Below are 23,246 nucleotides of genomic sequence, written 5' to 3' on the forward strand. Positions count from 1 at the left end.
TCCGGCCTAATGTGGCGGACTGGTAGTCTAGATGACAAAAAAGCCTGATAGCCCGGAAATCTATGAATTCATTTTTTTGCCTACCAATACCAAGAGACAAAATATTTATATCAAACCTCACTGTTACAATACGTATTTTCTCACTTCTTATTGAGTACTAAGCCCTCCATTTATCTCAAAATACATAGTGTGAAAGCGGCCGCGGCCCTGTGAATCATAGAAGCAGTTGCGGGTAATGTGTCGAGTTAAAATAGAAAGCTCTGTACTAGTAGTTTATATACTGCACTGCCCGTTTCAGGAATTTCTTTGGGAAAAAGTAAATTAAAAGATATAAACCGTTCACATTTTAACATAAATTCTGTAATGCCTAACTTAAATGCAGAAAACATAAACAAAATACTAACGCAAATCGTAGGCCTAATTCTTAAGAAAATTAACTCAAACTGATTTTATTTTTCACTGATTAAGATTACATAGATATGAAAAGGTAACCCTAAGATATGAATCAAAATTTACAGCTTTTAGTTTTTGAAAAAGTCCTTAATAGATGACTGTTTTTGCATTTTAGCCCGCTTCCATTGTCTTAACAATGTTGCCAATGCAACGCCTTGCCTTCCTGATTTAATAACGATAATAGGCCGGATAGTACAGAAGACGGATAGTTGCAAACCGGATACTCGAGAGGTGTCCTGTATATATAGAGTGGCAAAATAACGTAGCTCATGAATTTGCAGATGTGTATTCATACATTCATTTGGGTCATGCGTGAAACCTGATGGTAGAGAAAGTTTATCATTTACTTGTTATCACTTCAAAAAAAAAAGTTACGTTTCAGAAATACTTTTAAATCTAGCGGAACGCAACAATAAAGCAACCACGGATGCAATTTAAATGTAAACGCCAGGATGCATTTCAATATACTTCCACGCTGAGACAACACATAGTTATTTTTTTTTTATTTAATTTTTTGCTCGTTTAGCATAAACAGAACACTTTCCATGGTTTGCAGAAGGGGGGAAAAAAATAGAAGATTCTCAGTATGTTGGTAGGACAAATAAGTACGCGTTCCGTCTTGCTCCAAAGGATTTGTTGCTCGTACGCACTCATGCGAATACCAGAAAAAAAAAGTCACGCATATCTGTAAGGCAGTGTTTTGCTACCCTGATCTGGTAGACCAAATATCACTGTCTCCCAATCGCTTCCTTTGACAAAAAAGAAATTAACTTTTTTTTCTTCTTCCCTTTCGTCTTCCTTGAAACAAACTAACTTTTCTTGGAAGTGAGCAACTTAGAAAATAGCAAGAAAAAAGCAAATCAAACAATCGATTCAAAGCAGTTTGGAAGGGGTAAAAGAATTGTCTCCGTCTGCGTTTTGCTTTTGAATATTTCTAGAAAAATTTCTTTGTGCCAGATTTTTCCCGTCTTCAACAGATGTAAAGCTAAAAAATATTGACCGTTGAAATTTTTAATTTTTACCTTGTCATGAGAATATGAAAAAAATGTTTCCCATAGTAACACCGTAGAGTCCAGACTCTTTAGGTGAAATGGTATCAAAATAATTTAAAGACTATTACAGAATATTTTAAATTTTATCAGAAGGATATATTAGAAAAATACCAAGGAAAAACTTGTAGATTAGTTTTTTTAATTTTAGTTATAATAACATTACATTTTAAAGCAACACTAGGGCGATTTTGGGGCGAACCTCGTAATTTAAACGCCTGTAGATATGCATTTTCAAATGATCTAAGCTAGCAAAAGTTTAAGGCATAAATATGTCTTTTTTTTTTTTTTTTTTTTTTTTAAAATTAAGATAGTGTTTATAGGCTGGGTATAGCAGATAGTGAAATTGTACATTTTACTGCTCTAAACAGTGCATACCATGAGGCCATTTTCAATCAACTGGTCAGTTTGATTTCACATCAGCGTTTTTTTAAACAAATTTAACAAGTTGTAGTGATTTCAGTTAATTTTCTTATTTTGGTTACTTTGTATATCTATGTATATTTTTATTTATTTATCATAACTCATAAATGCGTGACATATACGTTTGCAAGCGCTATTATTAAAACAAATATTCAAAGTTTATAAATGTCTGTAATAATTATGTGAACATATTGAAGTGGATAGAAATTTGACCAATTATATTTAACAAAGTATTAATAATATTCTTATACTTTACCCCTTATATTATTTGTATTTTTTTTTGGAATTTTTTTTATTTAACTATGTTTTTTTATATATTTTTTAACCACTTCTTTGCTCAGTTATTAAAAAAACTGCTTGTCTGAGATTCGCCATAGTCGATACACCATGTAGCAATACAAAAGAAAAATAAAATTTCCTTTATTTTGTGTTCCAAAATTCACTTGTGGTGGTGGGGGGGGGGGGGTTAGGAAATGGTACGACCGGGACAACTATTTTCATAAAGTCACTGGGTTATGCATAACTTACAACATTACCATACAATTAACATTTGCAGCTAATTCAAATTTAAATTCACCAGAATTTTTGTAATACATCTCAATTGAAATTCTGATATCCTTGAAATTGTCTGAAAATAGTTAATAGATCGGAGTTTCTCTGGTGTAAGATCAATAGGAGACTTGAAACATTACAAATTGTATTATTAGTAACATTTATATGAAGAAAGAATCTAAAAAAATCTTGATGCTTGCTTGGTTCCAAATCAGGGATATTGTAAAATTAACGTAAAAGTTCCACGCACGACTTTTATATACATTTCTAATGACAATGTATATAATTTATCACCAGATATTGAAGTATATTACCAACATTTCCATTTTACTTTCTCGCATGCAAAGTATAGAGAAAGTACAGTAATCGTCAAAAAATACCAACTCGAGATTTTGACGAATCTCCACGTTTTAGACCTCCCTCAATTCGAAAAACACATTTTTGGAAAATGTCCGTCGGTCTGTGACAAAGTTAACTTAACCTTTAAGACGGATGAAATTTGACATACAGTTTTTATACCGAATTTCTGGATTTCTATCAAATGTTGAGCAAAATCCATACAAAAGAAGTCTGTCTGTCCGGATGTTCGAATATAAATTAACTTCATAATTACAAAATGAAGACAACTAGATGGATAAAATTCGGCACCCACATTTAATATCTATAGTATACACACTATCATTCAATCGATTTGGAGGACAATTTTCGAATGCTTTTAACCGCTTGCCAGGGATTAATCGCCAAGGACGGCATGATAGATTCAATGAAAATATTAAATTCACATTAAAGGTTAATATTTCGCCACTATTTTACGCCAATGCCATGTAAAGCATTCTCTGCCTAACCTAAATCCCACACATTTTAGAGGGAAATGGGGTATAACACTTTTATTAGAAAATATTCGAGATATATTTTGGGAAACCCCTGCCCTCAATTTTTCTTTTGTAGTCAGTCAGTAGTTTAAATTTTAAAAAAAAATATTGAAATTTTGTAGGAGATAATTTCCACATGTCATCTGACATCCATTCAATGAAAAGTGTTTTTTGTTCAATTATAAGGCAAAACTATCGCAAAGATTTGTTTCACTTTATTGCTGAAAATTTAAATTGTTTTGCTGATGCAACAAGAAAGGTATTTTTTGGCAGTCAAGAAGTCTAAATGCTCACTAATAAGAACTGCAACTGCGCGATCGATGGATTTCATGTTTTACATTGCTATAAAAATTTCTCTTTTCATATATTACTACGAATTATTATCTTTCTCTTTTGAAATTGATGTAAAATGAAAGTAACGTATCGTGATGTAACAGGAGGAGCTTTCAATTAAAGAGTTACGGTTGGTTGAATGACGTAATCATGTGCCATGAAAATAGCTCTTCAACTCGCAAAAAGTGCTCTTTTGCGTAAAACGCACGCACAAATATATCATAAATCCTTGAAAATGACTTTGGTGAAAACAAAGAAATAACAAAAAGACATTTATTCAAAATACATCAAGATTAAATTAAAATTTTACGGGCTTCCTGATGTAATAAACGAAAATATCGCCATATGGATTAGCATTTTGGCTGAGATTGCAAGAAGCTCTGCCGACCCAAGTTTATTATGTAGAATGGAGGATTAAAAAAATTTTGTTCTTTTTCTGCAATTAAATAGGGGTACTCTGCAGGAAGGACAAATGCATTATGAAATGTGGTAGAGTTTTAATAAACCTTGAAGAAATTCGCATATCGTATTTTTTTTACATAAATAATTTTTTTGTCATCGTCCCCCCCCCCTCCTCCATAATTTTCTTATTTTAACTCAGCAAATTAAGATATGAAAGAATATTTATATTAAATACTTGACACTGAATTTTTTTAAAAGTTTTGTTTATAAATAATGGCATACTGAAAAATAAAATGATAAAGACGAAAAGTCGTGTAAAAATGTTTCATGTTAAACGCCGAACTAATAGTTAAAATCAAACACAGAACCTTGATCTTTCAGTATCGATACCTATCGCTTCATTTTCTGTTTCCTTAATTTGATATTATAAGGGTTTAAAAAAAAGAAGATATGACATTATAATGAAATAATTTTCATAGCTTCTATTCATTTCATTTTAAATAGTTAAATAAAAAATAAATTATTAAATTTTGTTGTAAGATTTGGGATTTACCCTTAATGTCCCGTTATGTATTCTCAGGCATTTCGATTTTACATTTTTATTTATTAAAAATTATGGTCGTTATCAAAGAAGTCTCGGTAAACTAAATAATTTTTAGAAAATTCGCATTCACATAAAAAAATCCATTTTCGGATTCTACTTATAAAGTTATTTTGTTAGAAAAAAGTAGCTAAAAACACTTTTTAATCTAAATTCAGATTTTTCATTTTGTGATTGCAATAAGATCTCGAAATACCAATAAAATTTCTGAAAATTAGAAAACCGGGGGCGGAAAGGTGGTCTTCCTGCAAGTACAAATACAAAGTACTTTGTATTTCCTGCAAGTACGAAGAATAAAATCAACATATCAACAATTCGGTTCGCTACGAACATATACTGAGAAATATAAAGGGCTTTCTTTATCTTATCACAATAATTTTAGACTATCTCTAAACCCAATGAATTTCGAAAAGTCGTGTTATCATTATTAAAACAAGAGCTATCCTTGAATAAAACATCATGTCAACAATGCCTCAAAAAAAAAAATCCATTAGACTACTTAATATGCTGTCGATACTGCTTCGTTCAGTGGTGGTAAGATGGTCGGCTGTACACAAGAAGTCTACTTAAAATAAAATAATAACTTTCTATTCATTGAAAATGTAGAGCACCCAATTGTTCGAAACTAAGAACAAAATTAAATCCAAGAGTTTTCATCAGAATTGGTTGAATTCATTACTAAATTCAGCCAATAGATACCACAACATCCAATTAATCATTTTATCAAAGGATGCATCCGAATAACTTATTCTCACCAACAACGTTTCTACAAAATATCAGCTAGACTAATTATTGTTGTTATTACTGTTACAAATTATCAGTTAATTGTTATGTTGACACAAAATTTGAAGTATCTACTATTTCGAAGCCGGCAGCAAATTTAAATACTATCTAAGCTTTATTATTTAAGATTCCTTTTCCTTCTACCTCACCAACTTCGAATCTATATTTCTTTCATCACTAGAACGACAGCAGAACAAAACATATATCATCATCGCAACAGAGAACGTAATTGAATGACGAAACACGTGGGGGTAATCGACAGTGAATTACATTACATCCGCATCGACGTTTTCGCAAAAATCTGAGACCTTGAGGAAGATTACAGCTACCAAGGCCCATTTCAATTGACCATCCAATGTTAGTCATCCTCACCAACGGCGCAGTCCGTTGCCGAGGCACAATGCGGGCTCCCACACCAGGAAATGGCAAGGTCACCACCACCGTCAACAATCCCCGGCGTCGTAATTAGTCACTTCCTGGGATGCTCTTCGGGACAATGGTCCTAAAAGACACAAAGTTAACAATTTACTTAGTGCCTCCACCTGATTGTGACTCTGTGAAAAGGCACCCTTCACTTGAATCAGCTGCCACTAGCACATATACTATATTGTTGCTGGAAATAGAATGAGGGTGCTTCGTTAGTGGCTCTCGGTCAGCGAGGCGTAAAAAATCATTCATATGCGAGTCGAGGTGTGCACCTGACGCTTATACACCTGATGAGGAGGGAACAATGGACATCCATTGCAAGGTGGATAGTATTTAATGTTGGAGTAATAAACATGATAGCTGTGAGCGATTTGATTTGTTTTTCAAGGGTTAGTGCGAGTCCATTCTTGACAGGATATTTGAGGAGATAGTTGTTAGCAGTTTAAGCGCATGTTCATGTCCCCAAATAGGAAAGTAAATGTAGAAGAAAAGTTTTAAAAGCATTATAAAATATAATTAATATAATCTGGAAAAGAAGATTTTATTTGGATACCAAGAACAATTTGAAAAGTGTATTACTTTTTAGCGATACATGATGGAAATATAACATTAAATTTAATTGTGGTTTGAAATAAAACCAGCGGAAGTTGTTTCCCCAAACTTTCTCATACTCTGTAACAAATCTGCCATGCCAGAGAACACCCTTAAATGCCATTGGCATACAATACTTACGAAATATTAAATTTTGGCATGAATTTAATAATTTTACTGGATCTATCGTGACATTCTTGGCGATTTATTTGGTGACTGATTCCTGGAATGCAATTAAAGTATCAAAAATCTGTGTTTTAGACACGTTTCTCCAAACCAATGAAAACAAAAATTTGACACAAAATTACGCTTGTAGTCACAAAATACAATACTAAATTTAATATATTTAAGTTACTGCGTTTTTGAAATATCGCGTTTACATGTTTCTGAAAGATAGATGGACAGACAATCAACCCGTAGTTTGATTTGGCTGAAATTATGTCAGTGTCTACCCTATAGATGTTAAATCTATGTACAGAATTTTATCTATCTAACTCTCTTGGTTTTGTAGTGATCGTGTTAACTTATATTCGAAGAGCCGGACAGACAGACTTCCTCTGAACGGAATTTACACAAAATTTGATAGAAATCTACAAAATTGAAATAAAGATCATATCAAAATTCATTCGTCTAGCTCAAAGCATTTTTGGGTTATCTTTGTCACAGACAGACAGACATTTTTCAAAAATGTGTTCTTCGAACTCATGGAAGTCTAAAATGTGGAGATTCGTCAAAATCTCGAGTTACAGTTTTGAAGACCGCTAGACTTATTTTATACTATCTATGTATATGAGAAGGTAAAAAACATTGATGGATTTCGTGCGCGCGCGCGCGCGCCCGTGTGTGTGTGTGTGTGTGTGTGTGTCTTACACAGGAGATATTTCTTTCCTCCAATGGATTTGGTCTAAAATTAGATAACAAATTTCGGTGTTAAGATCGCATTCCAAATTTATTCATCTGGAGCTAAGTTACACATTATTCCAAAAAGGCGTTCTAACATTCAATGAAATGTAAAACATCCAAAATCATAAGATCGATATTTTTTTTAAGATTACTCAGCGTAATTTTTCTCAGCGTACAATTCGTACGGAAGAAAGCAAAAAATTCAACAAAACGAAAGTTTATCTGCCAACATGAAAATTCTGCCTTAAGTCACAGCCACATGAACATCCGAATTGCACCATTGATTGAAAGGAAACTAGAAAGTCAAAACATTGGCAATCGCCTCGATTACTGATAGTTCCGAAATGATAATTTAACCATTAATGCACTTAAAGATAGATCTCGAACGACGTGGGAGCGCCAGGGAAAAATTTCTCATTTACGCGCTGGAATGCATCAGGGCAGAAAAAGGAACGAACCTCCATTCTGGGTAGAAGATCTTCACGCAATCGTGTACAGACAGACAGAGCATTTCTGTAGTAATCCCTGTAAGTAATTTCATGTGTCAAAGGACGAGGAAAAGGGAGGAGGGAGTGATAATGCCCAAGGTAATAAAAAAATGCAACTGATTCGAAGACACTTTTTTTTTAGAGACTCTGCAGCCAATGAGAGGGCACGGATCCTCGAACAGAAATTAGAAGAGGAAGGAAAGTGCGACACTAAAAGAAAAACTTACTGCGTTGTTGCAAAAACTTCGGAAATAACTATTGCTACATCGGATGACGAAAGAGCTCCCTCTTAAATCATGGATAATTTTTTTTCCTATAAAATTGTTACACCTTCCCTCCACGTTAGTTTTGGGATTTCCTCATAGTTGACCGAAGTTGCCATCCACCACATTGTTTTAAGCTTCGTTGACAATTTATCCTTAGATTTTTCCGTGTAAATCTGTCCACCAAAATATTGCTCTAGGGTTGTAATTAAGAACAGGCAGACAGACAGACTCCCTGATATAATAATTGGGAACTTACTTAATTATGTGATTAAGAAAGTAATAAAATTTAAGAAGCGATAATTGGTACATACAGAAATCCAGAAGCAATAAATCGGCTTAATCGTCTATTCTTCGATCTGCAATAATCAGCCGATGGCCATCGACAAGTATTTGTCCTTGAAGGCATCGATGAAAATTAACTCTGCTGAATTATTTATTCTTATTAAAGATGAGTTAAAAATTGTTTTTATTATTTATACTTTCGGGATTTTTCATTGTACTGTAAATGACAATTCTGATTTTAAAAAATATTTATATATTGTATTTCAACTTTGACCCTACCAAGCATATTTTAATTATTGCAATTCTAATTTGCAATACTTTTATTTATATGTAATGATTTTCGAGAGGTTTAGCCAGAATGTGTTTATAAATTTAACTTCCTAATATAGAAAAATTAAAATTTATCACATCATAAAAACTTTGTTTCCACTAATCAGTGGGAATAGGAATAATTCTATTAAAGTAATAATTTCTATGGGTGTATAGATTAAAAACTCATTAATAACATTTTGACAAACAGTATTTCCGTTAAAAAGTTTATATCAGGGTGAATTAAATACTACACTTGATTAAAAGTAAATGAATTTATTTCGCAATTTTGAAAATAGCACATGAATTACCGTTGATTAAAGCTAAAATAAGTAATTAATTACTTATTTAATACAAACAAATTATTACTAATTAATTAAATATTAACACTTGATTAAAAGTAATTGAATTATTTCACAGTTTTGAAAATAGCTACATGAATTACTGGGGATGAAAGCTAAAATATGCATCTTAAGAAAAGAAATAAGCATCGTGTTTTAGTTATACTAAAACTCCTTTTAAAATTGAAGCTATCGATTTACATGAAAAAGAAACTAATCAAAAACTAAAGTAATTCGCATCCGCACATTTTTTTTAAATTCAAGGAAAATAATTAAAGTTCAAGGAATAAATAGTAAACTTTCGGTAAGTTCATCTAATATATCGACGTTTTCTACAAGAACTATTGAACCTTGCGATGTGGAACTCTTTTCTCTACCTATCACTTCACGGAAAAGTCTCTCATAGGAAAAATTCCTTGGAACCTTTCAACCATTAATGATTTTCAGATGCACTCAGATTCAATTCTCGAGAAAAATCTATTGTTATATCTCTCTATCTGGATGATAAACTATCTACCGAATCCATCGAAACCGAAGTATTGATACATTAATTTACAACGCAGTCTTGAATTAGAGTCTTCTTAATAGTATAATCTTTTATTATTATTATTATTCGTTTACAGAGCAAACAAAATTAAGATTTAAGGATTTACAAAGAAATACAATAAATATTTAAATGAAAAAACGAAATTAAACGAATTTTTTTTCTTCTAATTATTGATATATTATAAGAAAAATTATTGCTTGAGAAATTTAGAAATGGATTTTAAAATAAATCAAAACCAAATTTTGAAAAATTGTGGCAAGTGCTTTTTACAATTAGAGCTAATTTCCTTTTAAATTTTTTTTTTACTTTAAATTTCTTTTCTTTATTTTTAATTCTTTTACTTTATTTTTTACGTTTCTTCAACTTTTAAATGTTGATGCAGTTTTAAATTTATCTATCTCGATATTTAAAATAAGCAAAATTTTGGATTTGAAATATTCGAATTAACACTGGCAAATTTGTTACAGCTAATAAATAAATTAATTAATAAATTAAAAAAAAAGAAAAGAAAGAGAAAAAGAATTTTGAAAGCAATATGAATCTCTCTGATAATGACATACTACCAATCGATAATTCTGTCAGAAATGTTCAATTTATAAAACGAATCTTAAATTTTAATTTCCTTTAAATCATATAAGAAAGTTATTCTTAAAAAAAATCGTTTGGTTAGTTCATATTTATTCCAATTGAGAATTTCTTGTCCTTCACTTTCAATTGCTCGACTTTTTGCAGAAAGGCGAATCTAATAAATACAGATTTGTCATAAAAATTATTCAGATTTTTGTTATTATATAACAGAGATTATCTTAAAAAACTTTCTAACAATTTCCGTGGTTAGAAAAGTATTTTTATATTTTGTGATACGATTTTTCTTTCTGCCTGATTCTTTTACTAGAAACGACACCGCCAATGAAGCCATTTTTGCTCCGCATTGTTCATGTCATTATAATAGTAGAGCTGACCGTCAGAAGAAAGTCTGAGGCGGAAAAATAAGTGGTTGTCACTCTCTATCAAGTCAGTGTACTGAATATAAAGGAGAGGTGGTTCAACTGCTTCCAGCTGAATTGCTGAATCAGTCGTTATGTGTCACTGATAGTAGGTGGTCGAGCATTTTTGTGATGAGAAATTCTACCATTCCCCCCCCCCCCCCCGGCCACTAAAAAGAAGACCCTGCCTGACGACTTTCGTTTTGGATTCACGATGTTTTATGAGGGTATCCCGATTTTTTAAAGCTTATGTAGTTTCAACTCTTGATCAGAAATCAATTATTTAAATCCTTTTCCTATTCCAGAGGACATTGTGCATGCTCTTGAACGTTTCCTTTAATTGCAAAAGTTTTTATTACTTTTTTTTTCTATACTGATGTGACACGAGATAGCACATTTATTCAATCGGTGGTTTGAAATTAAACAAGTCGTTACCTTCAGTGCTTATGGTTCCTGTCACTGGTCAGTATATTTTTTAAGAATGGAAAAACACTGATTAAGTTGTTGAAAACTGCCTTAAGGATAGAAAGTGCGTAGAAAAGTAGTTTAAGGTTAATTCTTCTATTTAATGAAAAAAAGTTCAAACCTACTATTCAAACCTTTGTATATATTTAATAAATAATTAGTATTTTCCAAATGCTCTTTGTTGTCTCAAATCCACGATTAAAAGAACATGCCATTTTTATATATTTATAGTATTACATCCCTTTTCTTAATATCAAAATTATGTTTTAAATGACAGGTATTAGTAAATAAATTGCAAGCGTTATTAAACACATTGTAGTGCTCAGCATTTCTAAAGAAGGATTTGATATCAGAAACGCCCAGATACAACTAAGGCCTTTCAGATTCAGTTCACCGTCCTGAATTTTCCTCAGAAATCTACCATTTCCCCAAAAGAAGAAAAATGGAACGAACCGCTTTTCTTCTCGAAAATTCGCAGCTGCATAATTAAAAGTGAAGAGAAATAGTTAAATTGCGGTCTCTTTCAGATAAACAATTTCTGCGTGTCTGTGGCACGAGGAAGACCTTGTCCCACTCAGGAACATATCACGTGAACTGTGCGCAGAGACGAAGAAAACATTAATCCAATTTAGAAATCGATTAGACCCTAATTTGCATCTGAACTCATGGCCGCAACCATTACAATGGTCAGATGCAATAACACTGAAAAGGTGACGGTCACTACAAGAGATGACAAATACTCCATTCTTGGAGGCATAACAGAACTTTAAATATCGATGACATCATTCTTACAAGGAAATAGTTCATTTAGATAGATAATATACAGAGACACTAATGAATGGCCAGATGCGACAAAGACAAGGCTAAAATGAATGCAGTATTATTAAGGCGCTGTTCTTGAAAATTGTAAATCGTAAAACTTTGTTTTGCATTTAATAGTTACAATTATTTCAACATGAATTCATTTTCCAATTGATTCCATACAATTAAATAAAGCAATTTAACGAATAAAATTGTTGCCACACTTTAAGTGTGGTTTAGAAATTAGGAATACCATTGAATTAATTTCAAGATACACCATATTATTTCCTTAATTTCATGGTATACCACTGCTTAATTTTGATTAACTCGGAATTGCAACAAGTAGGATTGCACGGACAAATAATTACTTAAAGCTCTGGTTTGTATTTTATGTAGATTAAATATAGTAATAATACAATATTTTAAAAGAATTTAAACTGTGCACATTTTCTTTGGTTGTAATGTTTCTTTTGAAGGCCTTTCATGAAGTAATCCTCTGTAATAATTTTTTTCTTCAGAAAATGCTTTTTAAATTATAGTTTGTGGAATAGTAACGATGTTTCATACTACAGTAATCGTGTTATCTAGACATAGCTCTATTATAGCAATTAGAGCATAGCTATTACAGCAACAATTCTTCACGACAGCTTACACGATTATAGAAAAGCGACTACCATAGCATTAAGTCTGAGAAATCAAATGTTGGTCTGATACATTCATTCTCCATCGAATTTCCAAAACCTGAAGTTCGACTATTAAGTATTTGGGACTTCTTCATTAGTGGACAGCTACGGATGAGCCCAGGTCTTTTCCAGATTCCATTCCATGACGTCTTATTTTTGGCTAGGTTTTCCAATTTGCCCCCTCAAGTCTTTCTAGGCAGTCAATCCACCAAAGTTTCGGTTCCCTCTTTTCCAGGTACCAAAGGTTTAGCCAAATAAATCTTTTTAGCGGCTCGATTGTAATCGAATCTTATTAAGCCCCACCTATTTAATCCTCTATAATGCAATAAATATATAATCTGGTTATAAAGACTATGATAATTTCTGAGTTGGTTCTTCTCTAATAATTATCACACATTTAATGCCACTAAATATGCTGCTTAAAATTCTTTCAAATACACCAAGAGCCTCTATCTTTCTCAGACATTGCACAAGTTTCTGCAGCGTATGCGAGAACTAGACTAATCAAAGTTAAGTAAACGAGTAATTTTTTTTTTCAGCTGATGAAATTAGATTTGAAATATTTTTGTTGTATAAAACAACATGTTAACATTTAAGGCTATATCCTTGAAACTGATCATTCATTTAATGAAGTTTGTGACTGTTTACTTCGTGAATTATAAATTACTTTTTTAACACGGGGACGGGAAGGAATTTTCATTAAGTTTGATCATTCTACTTCATTGTCATCCCATAAGTAAAAACCATTCTATAAAAAGAAATCCAATGAACTCATGAATTTTGAAAATAATCAGAAAGTATCTTAAATGTATACAGAATACGCAGTTTCATATTGATACTGAAGAAAATAAATAATACCTCTGATATTTAGTGAAAATAATTAAAACTTGACTTTGGTTGAAAACTGAAATGGTATAACGTACCTCCATATGGCTGATGCTGGTAGTTTCCCAACAAGGTTTTTACCGAACTTTCCCAAGGGTGGCAGTTTGTAACCAGTGGCTGCTTCATATACACTTATCTGGTCTTCAGGTATACCATTGTACACAACCAGAGAAGGTTGGTAATAGGCTCTCCAATTCTCTTCTGAAATGGAAGGCAAAGGAGTGTGGTTGGAGGCCACCACCACTGAAGGGGTATCATCTTCAGGTTCATCTTTGATTGTGATACTGAAAAACAGAAAAGAAAAATGGTTACAAAAATATTAAATAAAAATTATTCAACATTTCGATATTACGGACACCGGTGAAGCTATTTTGAACTAATACAAGTAAGCGGATTATAACACAACAACGGCTATGCGGGGGTAAGAAGACCTCAGAAAATAATTTGATATTTGACGACAGTAATCATCTGAAGATTAGAATATGAAAATGGTTCCCGAGGAATGATATTTATTCGTCCTTTTGTCATATTTTACCATAAAAAATGGCATAAGCGTGCCAATATTTTTGTATCTGAGGCGCCCGGAACACCTATACTCCACATTTCTCTCTAGTATTTGCGACTTTCTATTCTAAGTGTGAAAAGAGGCGGAAACAATAAAGTTTTGATTGGATAGTGGTTTCCCCGCCAAGAGCTGGGATGTCTGGAGGACAAACTAAAAATATGAATGGTTCTTTCAATACTAAAAGAAAGACAGTTTTCACCGGTAAATTGGAACTTATAAGTGAGAAGCGGGTTTACAATTACTCTATAATTTCAATTGGATTTTTCATATGACCAGAATTATATTATGTGTATGATTAATAAATAATCCAAAACTGTATCAATCACCGTAGCTTGTACCAGCTCAAGATTTTAGATGCCTTTACGAATGAACCCAGTGCATTATATATTAGATAAGGTAGCATTTGCATGCCTATCGAACAGTCAGCTCAATCCTGAATGATGATATTAGGAATGCACTGATGTTACTAATAGCTTAATTTTATTCCAATTTGATGAAGTAGAGAATTTACATGGTCCGGTATTCCATTTAAGGGTTTCGGATATCTACAAAAAGAATTCTTGGAAGAGTCAATATTGAAATTTACTACATGGCTCCTAAAATAAAGATCATATAACGGTTAAATTCGATGCATAAATATTGAAAAGTTTTTCGAAAAGAGAAAGGCACTAAAGGTGCAGACTGGATAGAAAGATGGAATATAGACATAGATAGAATCTAGAGAATAAATCGCGAATGAATTAATTCAATTTCATCTCTTGTTGCGCGTATGTTAAACTTTTCTGTACCGGTGATATCATTAAGTATTGTAAGCCCATAAGAGGTCAATTTACTTTTATACGCATCTCAACTTTTCATTTGTTATATTATATATATGACAAGGAAAATTACTTTACACCAAATGAGTGTTTTGAATACCGTTCTAACAAATTTAAGTGTAACAGATATAACTGTAAGAATAATTATCCATAATAATAGAAACTCTTGAAAAGTGTATATTGATCACCAATATTTTTTTTTTTTTTTTTTTTATGCTTCTTCTTCATATTTCCAAAATATAAATGTTGGGCACAGATCAATTATCAAAATACTATAACATAAGAAGTAAAATTTCATCAAATAACAAAAGCTTAAAGAAATTAGTAATCAATACACGTAAATAAATAGTAAGATCCCTAAAGCATTAAAAGATCCTTCTGATTAAATAAATAAAAGCCTTCCCCCCCCGTTTTGGATTTACCTTACAACGTTTAAGCAGGGGAAAAAAAAGTAAACATAAACGAAAACCTGTTTTTCAACAATAAAAAAAATAAAAATAAACGCAAAAAAATTGAAAGACTGCCAACCAGGAAAGCTTCAATATCGGGTTTTATTTCCAGTTGTAAATGATATTACCGCTGAACTTGACATTTGAAGAACACCCCAGTGTTCGAAGAATTTTCCGTAAATAACCATGCCAGGCTTCGGCGGGTATTCCGACTCGTGAGATGACTCAACGCAATACCCACACGACTTGAACCGATGCGATTTTGTTGACGCATTCTTCCCCAATTGCAGGAAAATTCAGCTTCGTGCGTCAAATAAAGCTCGAAATCACGACAAAAGGTGCGAAAGGCACCATACTAAATAAGGTGTAGTGCACTTGAGTTCAGTACCTTACTGATTAATGAAGTCCTGGGATCATTTAGACAGAAATGAAGACTAATGGAAATACTTAACTATGCACCTACTATGCCGAGTCTCATTGTTATAAAATCGTGCTTAAAATATTTTAATTTATCTATCTTTAACTCTTTAGTCAATAAGGACGTTGACTGAAGATATGGATAAAATCCACTCTAATCGTGGCTAATAATCTAATAGCTAATTACTAAATGATTAAGAATAGACTAGTATTTTAAATTTATAAATTAGAACTATATTTTGTGTTGTTTTAGTTAATAAATGTACTGCAGAAAACAATTATGAAGTTATGTTTTTCGGTCTATAACCCTTTGACTGCTAAGGGAACATATACATCCCTTTAACCTTTTAAAATTAGTTTAAACAGTTGATGTTTTTTCTTTGTGGGTTAGGGATGCATTTCAACATTATATCCAAGCTTTTGGCTTAAAATTTACTGGGATAATTTTTTGAAGAATTTTTTTTAAATTATAACTTATTCTCTTAACCTGAGTAGAAAATGAAGAGAAAACGATTTCAAAAAAGAGTAGCCAAAGGGATAAGTCTATATGTCCAAATATGTCTCTCGGTTCTATTAGTGCAATTATCCTTATATGTTAATATTTTAAGCAAAATAAGTTCCATTTTTTTGCAGCTGAAACTGATTGAATTATGCAGTAATTACTATTTTAAACCATTTCACTACTATTTTAGACCTTGGTAGATTTTGCTCGAGATCCACCAAGTAACTCCCACCTCAAGTAAAACAATGGCATTTGATTGGTCTAAAAAATGAAAATCAAAGCTTCGTATCACAGTCAGATTCAGATTTGGTCCACAAAAGAGTGGAACTTTTTTTGTTTAAAATGCTTGTATATCAAAAGTATTCTACTGCAAATATTTAATTGGAATTACGATTGATTATTTCTTAATATTTTCTTTAATTCTGAAACAACATGAAATAAAATACTTTATATCGTTAAAAACATTTTTTTTTCAGTTGAAAGCACGTGGTTTTTTTTTTAAAGATATTAGTAATTAGTTATTGGACCATGATTAGATTGGCTGCCTTGTAATATCATCAGAATTAAAGAACACGGAATTTAAGGAAATAAGTCATTGAAAACTGAAAGCGCATTTAAACTTGTTTAATGATTAAATAATCAAATACCAAAATGAATCCTTTTGTTTTTAATTAATAAATTAGAATAAATATAAAATGTGACAGAATTGTAAGTGATACAAGCATGCATCAAAAAACAGCGTTAATCTTAAGTAAAAGTTTGTTGTTTTGTAATGTTTTCTAATTTCAGATTGTAAATCTTCTGGAAATAAAAAGTTATAACTTAATGGATATCTCCGGCTCGCACCTTTATACAAAGAAGCAAGTTACTGTGACAACAAAGAAATATATTTGGCAATAGGATTATGTCGTTAATGCATCATAATACCAGCAAACTATTTTTTTTAAGAAGGCTTCATAAGATTAGGGATTCTTTTTCAAATTATAGACTTCCCTCGGTCCCATATTTATTCAAACTTTTTATCGAATATTGTTAATAAATGATAAGCATTAATAAATTATAAAATTGCTATTCAACAAATATTAATGAAATATATTACGGCCAAAATGATTATATTGATTATTTTTAAAAATTTCAACTTAAAATTGAAAAAAAGAATCGACAAATGTTAATGAAATGAGATGTGGCCAAAACGATTAACTTGGCTTATTTTACTTAGTAAGAAATTTGTTCCAGCAAACCAACTTGGGATTGCAATTTATAATTAGAGATTATTTTAAATGTATATGATAAATATTTTCTAAAACTAATGAACCTCATAATAACATTTAAATAATGAACACAGTTTTAAGCTAACATAAATGCTCACGCATGAGTGAATCGGCCCATTTATCCGTAATGGTACATATTCGTACCATCAACAATAAAAAACCATTTGAGAAAGTTTAACTGGTTCAAGGATGGAAAGGTCAATAAAATAAATGCAATTTTCTCACATTACTTATGAAGTATTTTCCGATGGCAATAATTAAAAAGAAAAAGAAAATATGTCCATTCGAAACTACAGTTTTGTTGTTTCAAGAAATTAAGCAAGACAAAAGAAACGTGTATAAAAAAAAACAGTAACAAGATGAATAGGAAACATTTTTGCTTATCATCTGCAGAGAATTTCGCTGTTAAGCTCCATGTTTAAGAGCTTAGAGGGTAACCTTTTAATTAGCAGTTTCATAAAGTATTATGCACTGATTATTTTATCTTTGTTTCTTGAAACAAACACAATATACTAGGCGCAGGATTAGAGAAAAATGTGTCCCGTTTTGTTTATACTTTTTAATGAATCTATTATTCCTTAGACAATAACAGGAAAAATACAACTTACTGTTATGCAGATTTTATAACAAAAAGTCAACTCCTTGACGAATTTTGTTCTATATCTGATCAATATCTACATTTCGATGTTAAATCTCTATACCAAATGCTTCCCATCAAGTTTTCTTCCTTTTGTACTTATTGTGTTAATTTATGATCGAACAGTTGGACAGACAGATTTCCTCTGAATGGATTTTATTTAAATTTGGCAGAGTTCAACAAATTCCATGTAAAGACTATACGCCAACTTTCTTTTGTCTAGCTTAAACCGTTTTTGACATAAAGTGTTCCAAACACACAGACATAGTTCCAAATATGTTTTTTTCGAACTGAGAACGTGAATATCCATCAAAATTTCGAGATTAGATTTTTTACGGTTACAATACTTTCATTTTGTATACTTTGTATATGAGAGATAAAAACTGCATTTGTCTTAAACATAATACTTAATGAAGTCACTGGATAAAGACTATTCGGAAATGATGAAAATTAAAACCTTCCGAGCTCTTGTCTTAATCCCGGACAAAGGACAAATAAAACGCTGTCAAACAAATGTTTACGAATTTAAATTGATATGTTCAGAATATAATATCTTAATTTCCAGTGGAGTATAGATTTTGTATTTAAATATCTTCACAAACACTAGATGGATAAATTTATCCACAAACATTTTTGTTTTTTTAAGTAAAGTATTTTGTCTTAAGAGAATTGTTTAGCTTTCAAAAATCAAATATGATAAATCAGATCATAACTTTAAATCTAAATTTGATGACGCAATTATCTTTCCAAAATCAATTTTCAAATGCAAGTCTTTCACTTTAGTGTACGATTTCTGAAAAAAATAATAATAAAAAAAAATAATAATGTGCTATAAAATAAATAATAATTTGAAACTGTGGGGCGTGAATTCTGTTCAGTCAAAAGCTTTTGGGCAAGGTATGAATTTTTAGTTGAACAATTAAAAAATTAACATAGTACGCTTTTGACAGTTCAAGCGTTTTGATCAAAAATTACTTTTACTTTACTCTATATATACACTGCAAATATCTGTTCCCAACTTCCAAGTCATATACAGGGGTGTTTGTGGGACCCCAAAAAATCCCCGGAAACTTTTACGGACTTACTACCGACATTTTGGAGTTTCGAGAAGGGGGGGGGGGAGAAATGGAAAATTACGATTATGAAGTATTGAATGACCTAATTATAAAAGTTCAATGAATTACTTTTTTTGCAAAATTAAGACCTTTGAACCCAGGTCACGTGATCGCACATCTGGTCGAACGAAGTCTCTCCCTTTTTTTTCTGCCGCGCCTACTTGCCGAAAAGAATCCAGAAGAGAATGTCCGAGAACCGGGGGAATGAGTCATAACTCGCAATAAGGAAAGAACAAAAAAGAAGTTTTTCCCCCTTTTCACGCATTATCACTGCCTTTGGAGAAAGAAAGGAAAAGTTTTCACCACACACACTGACCTTGCGTTTTCTGCTTTCAAAGCAAACAAAATTACCCAGATCAAAATAAATAATTCATTATTATTCCTACTTCCTTTTGAACGACGATCCCCGGAATTTCCGGGTATCGAAGTTCAAAATCCCCGGAATTCCGGGGTTTCCCCGGAGCACAAACACCCCTGCATATATTCATTTTCCAATCTAAAAATCAAAAGTTGGTAATCATTAAAGTGATATATATTTTTATGCGAGTATAGAAATAGGAAACTTTACAGACGATATTATTTCTTGAAAAATTTTGCTTCCAAATTGATTTTCAGAAGTTGATTTTTTTGCTTCCGAAATTCTTGCATATCACAATACAATTTTTGAGCTGATCAGATAATGAACCATGCAAAATATATTAATTGCTCGTCACCGTTCTTGTTTTCAAATTACCCGTATCATCCGACGCCCACTGCACAAAGAAGATATTAATTAGATATGTTTTTGACGGCAAGGACGTACTGCTCGAATTTCGGAACCCAGACCAGTTTCAGGTGTGGTTTTTTTTTTTTTTTTTTTTTTTTTTTTGCCTCCAAGGAGAATGCGAATCTTGATCTTGATCTTCAGCGACTTACGAAAGGCGTGTCCAGGAACGTCAAATCTGAACTGGACATGCCTGATTTCGAAAACAAAGGTTGATGACCCGCTGATTCCACCGAAATCGATAATTGAACCGGAAACACCTCTGGCGAAAAGAATTTCACCATCACCAAGCAATCTCGAATCACTTTTCAACTTCATTAATCAACGCCATAGCTTATGATATAATAACCCGAAATAAAGACTGATCTCAAATAAGGCAAGTCTCGGATTAAAACCTCTAATCAACCAACTTCTATGCTCTTAAATGCAAAATCAGAATTTCGTATGTAGCATATTCAAATTAAGCTATGCCAAGCTGTTCCGAAAGTTAGCCAAAAAATAAAATTTTTCAACCACCGTTTGTCTTTCTAGACGGATAAAGGTTGCTTGCCTCCCAATATCCCCCACACCCTTCAATTGATGTGGATTTAAATAAAATAAAAAAATCATTATAAAAACGCTTTGAACCACGTGATAGGAGGAATGAAGAAACTCGAACCCTGATTGGCAAAGCCTTAACCTAGGCGTAGAAACTGTAGCCTCAATCTAGATTCGGTAGTCAAAAGGAGCCTACGCCCAAATTTTCGCTCAAAAACAATGGATACAATGGACCGAAGGAGCGCCACGAATATAAAATTAGGTCTAAGAACGTGAAAATCGCGCCCTTCCTAGAAGTCGAAGAGGATTATAACCAGCCATGAGCTTATCAGTTCGACGTTTGTTGTTAATTAATGGAGGAGAGCATTACGTTCGAGGCTTAACGATTCGCCAAGTAGAAACAAGAAGGAAAGCAAAAAGGAAATAAATATACTCCTAGCTTACAAACTGATTGGAAATTGAAGAAAGATTTATGCGAAAGAGACGTGTAAGTGCAATCTTAATTCCGCCCGCTGATGTTGGCAATTTCTTTTGGGAAAAAAAAAAGAAAGAAAGTTCAATTTGAAAGCTTTTAAATACCAGTAAATCGATTAGTATAGAAAAATTCTTTTATTTTTTTAAATATGAAATAAATTATTAAAAGACAGATTAAATAAAGAGAAATGTTTTCTAATTTTTAATGAAGATTTTTTATGCTATTCAGAAAGATGGGAAATATGATCTTTGCTTTACTTTATTATTCACGGAAATATAAAGAAAATAATGTAACCGCCAAAAAATGCGATAATTTTATATTTTTCTACATTTCGAAGCTTCCTGAGTTCGAAAAACACATTTTTTTTTTTTTTTTTTTGCATGTTTTTTTGTGAACACGTCAACTCAAAGACGCTTTGAGCTACACAGATAAAATTTGGTCTTAACCCTAAATTTGTAGATTTCAATCAAATATTGAGAGAAATCCATGCAGAGGCAGTCTCGCTGTCTAGTAGGCCGAATATAAGTTAATACAATAATTACAAAATAAATAAAGCTGGATGAATAAAACTTGGTACACATAATTAACATCAAAGATACTTATAAAATTTAGAACCAAATCCATTAAGGGGTTAATCGTTTGTCGTTCGGTACTTTCACAAGCATGCAATCACAATAGTTCAAGAGCGTAATAATTTAAATATATGAAATCTGGTGTGTGATTTTGAGACTACATTTGTAGTTTCTGTGTCAAATTTTGGTTTCAGTCTGTTAGAAAAATGATTCTAAAATATAAATTTGATTTTTAGGTGCTACTAACCGCATGCGCATACACTAAATTCAATAAAAATGTAAACTTCAGATGTATCGAAAAGTGCTATTCATTTGTTTCAAAAAGGTTTTAGTACTCAGAAAACTACCATTCCTATTTGAAATAATAGAAGTGCATACGCATCTTAACAAGCAAATATATGACCTATAAAATATGTTGTGCGGTCATGACCTTCCAATTATCTTTTTTTTAATTAATTATAAACCAAAATTAACAAGACAATTGATTCATACTTTGAGCCCTTTCTCATTTCGAACTTAAACTTTAACATCCGTATGGATTGATCCCAGTTTACATCTCATTTTGACGCAACAGGAGCGTTATTTTGGGACCGACCTTGTAATTTTAAACCATGATCAGACAACGAGAACAAAACATAAGCCTGCAGCCCTTTCCTCTCAACATCGGTGGAAAGACATTTGATCCCAAAGGATTTCTTATACACCACATTATATGGTGGATCTTAAATGGAATTCGAACTCGCTGCCCATGAAACCGAAACCTTACCGCAAGCCATGAATTGACTCTAAAAAAACCTCTAAAAAGATTTGATGTAATTTTTTTATAAAAATCACCTCTTTGCTTCTTCAACTAAAAGCAATAGGGAGGGAAGTGATTTCGAAATGTTGCCAGGTCATGAGGTTTAATCTTCATAGTAAGAAAACAGTGTGGAATTCTTTCCCCAAAATCAGTCAGTATTTTCTAGTTGCTTCTGAAATGGCAAGATTTCCAAAGGGGCTCTACATAAAACAGCATTATCCCTTTGCAAAATCTTCAAAGGTAGCTTTTAAACTGCAGCGCAGCATATTTTAAACCAGATTAATTGGCCAATCTGAAACTTTCTAATAAAAGCGTTTTTCCCCGTAAGGTCATTTTAAAAAAAACTAGCATGTGATCCTCGGCATTTTTTTCACGATTAATTCTTAGCATACTGTTAATAGTACCCGAAAATTGAATTTATGTTTTAGATGCATCACATGCTAAATTTCATATATTTAACCCTCTGCACTCGGAAAAGTAATTCGATGCATGTTGATTCACTTAAGACAAGGACTTGTTCATTGCTCCGAAAAATATTAAATACATTATAATTGCTTTAATTTATACTTTCTCAAATTATCTTCCGCATCTTCCTACCATTTGCAGGTAGTTTTAACAATCAAAATTCAAAAAATAAACAAATAAAACGTCAAAATGATGCACCGTCTTGAATGGTGAGGGAGAGTCACCATCCGAGTGTAAAGGTTTAAATCATTACGTTTTTGAGTTATCACGTTTACAAGTTTGTTAAAATACAGATAGACAGACGATCAACCCCTCGGAGAATTGCGCTTCAATTTTTTTTAGGTACCTGTACTTTAGATGTTAAATTTGTGTACTAAATTTTATACGTCTAGCTCTCCATTTTATTATGGTATATTGAAA

At 32.0% G+C, this 23,246-nt stretch overlaps 1 protein-coding gene across 6 annotated transcripts in view; it reads right to left on the reverse strand.

The window, feature by feature from the left end:
• Positions 1–23,246, reverse strand: part of LOC129963180 (protein grainyhead-like) — a 91,789-nt gene that overhangs the window by 25,795 nt on the left and 42,748 nt on the right. For all 6 annotated transcript variants that reach the window (XM_056077337.1, XM_056077339.1, XM_056077338.1 and 3 more), the window contains exon 3: positions 13,480–13,725. In XM_056077337.1, the coding sequence (XP_055933312.1) occupies positions 13,480–13,725 (246 nt within the window). The remainder of the gene's footprint in view (positions 1–13,479; positions 13,726–23,246) is intronic.

Source organism: Argiope bruennichi, chromosome 3 (genome assembly GCF_947563725.1).
Source record: "Argiope bruennichi chromosome 3, qqArgBrue1.1, whole genome shotgun sequence".
Classification (NCBI taxonomy): domain Eukaryota; kingdom Metazoa; phylum Arthropoda; class Arachnida; order Araneae; family Araneidae; genus Argiope; species Argiope bruennichi.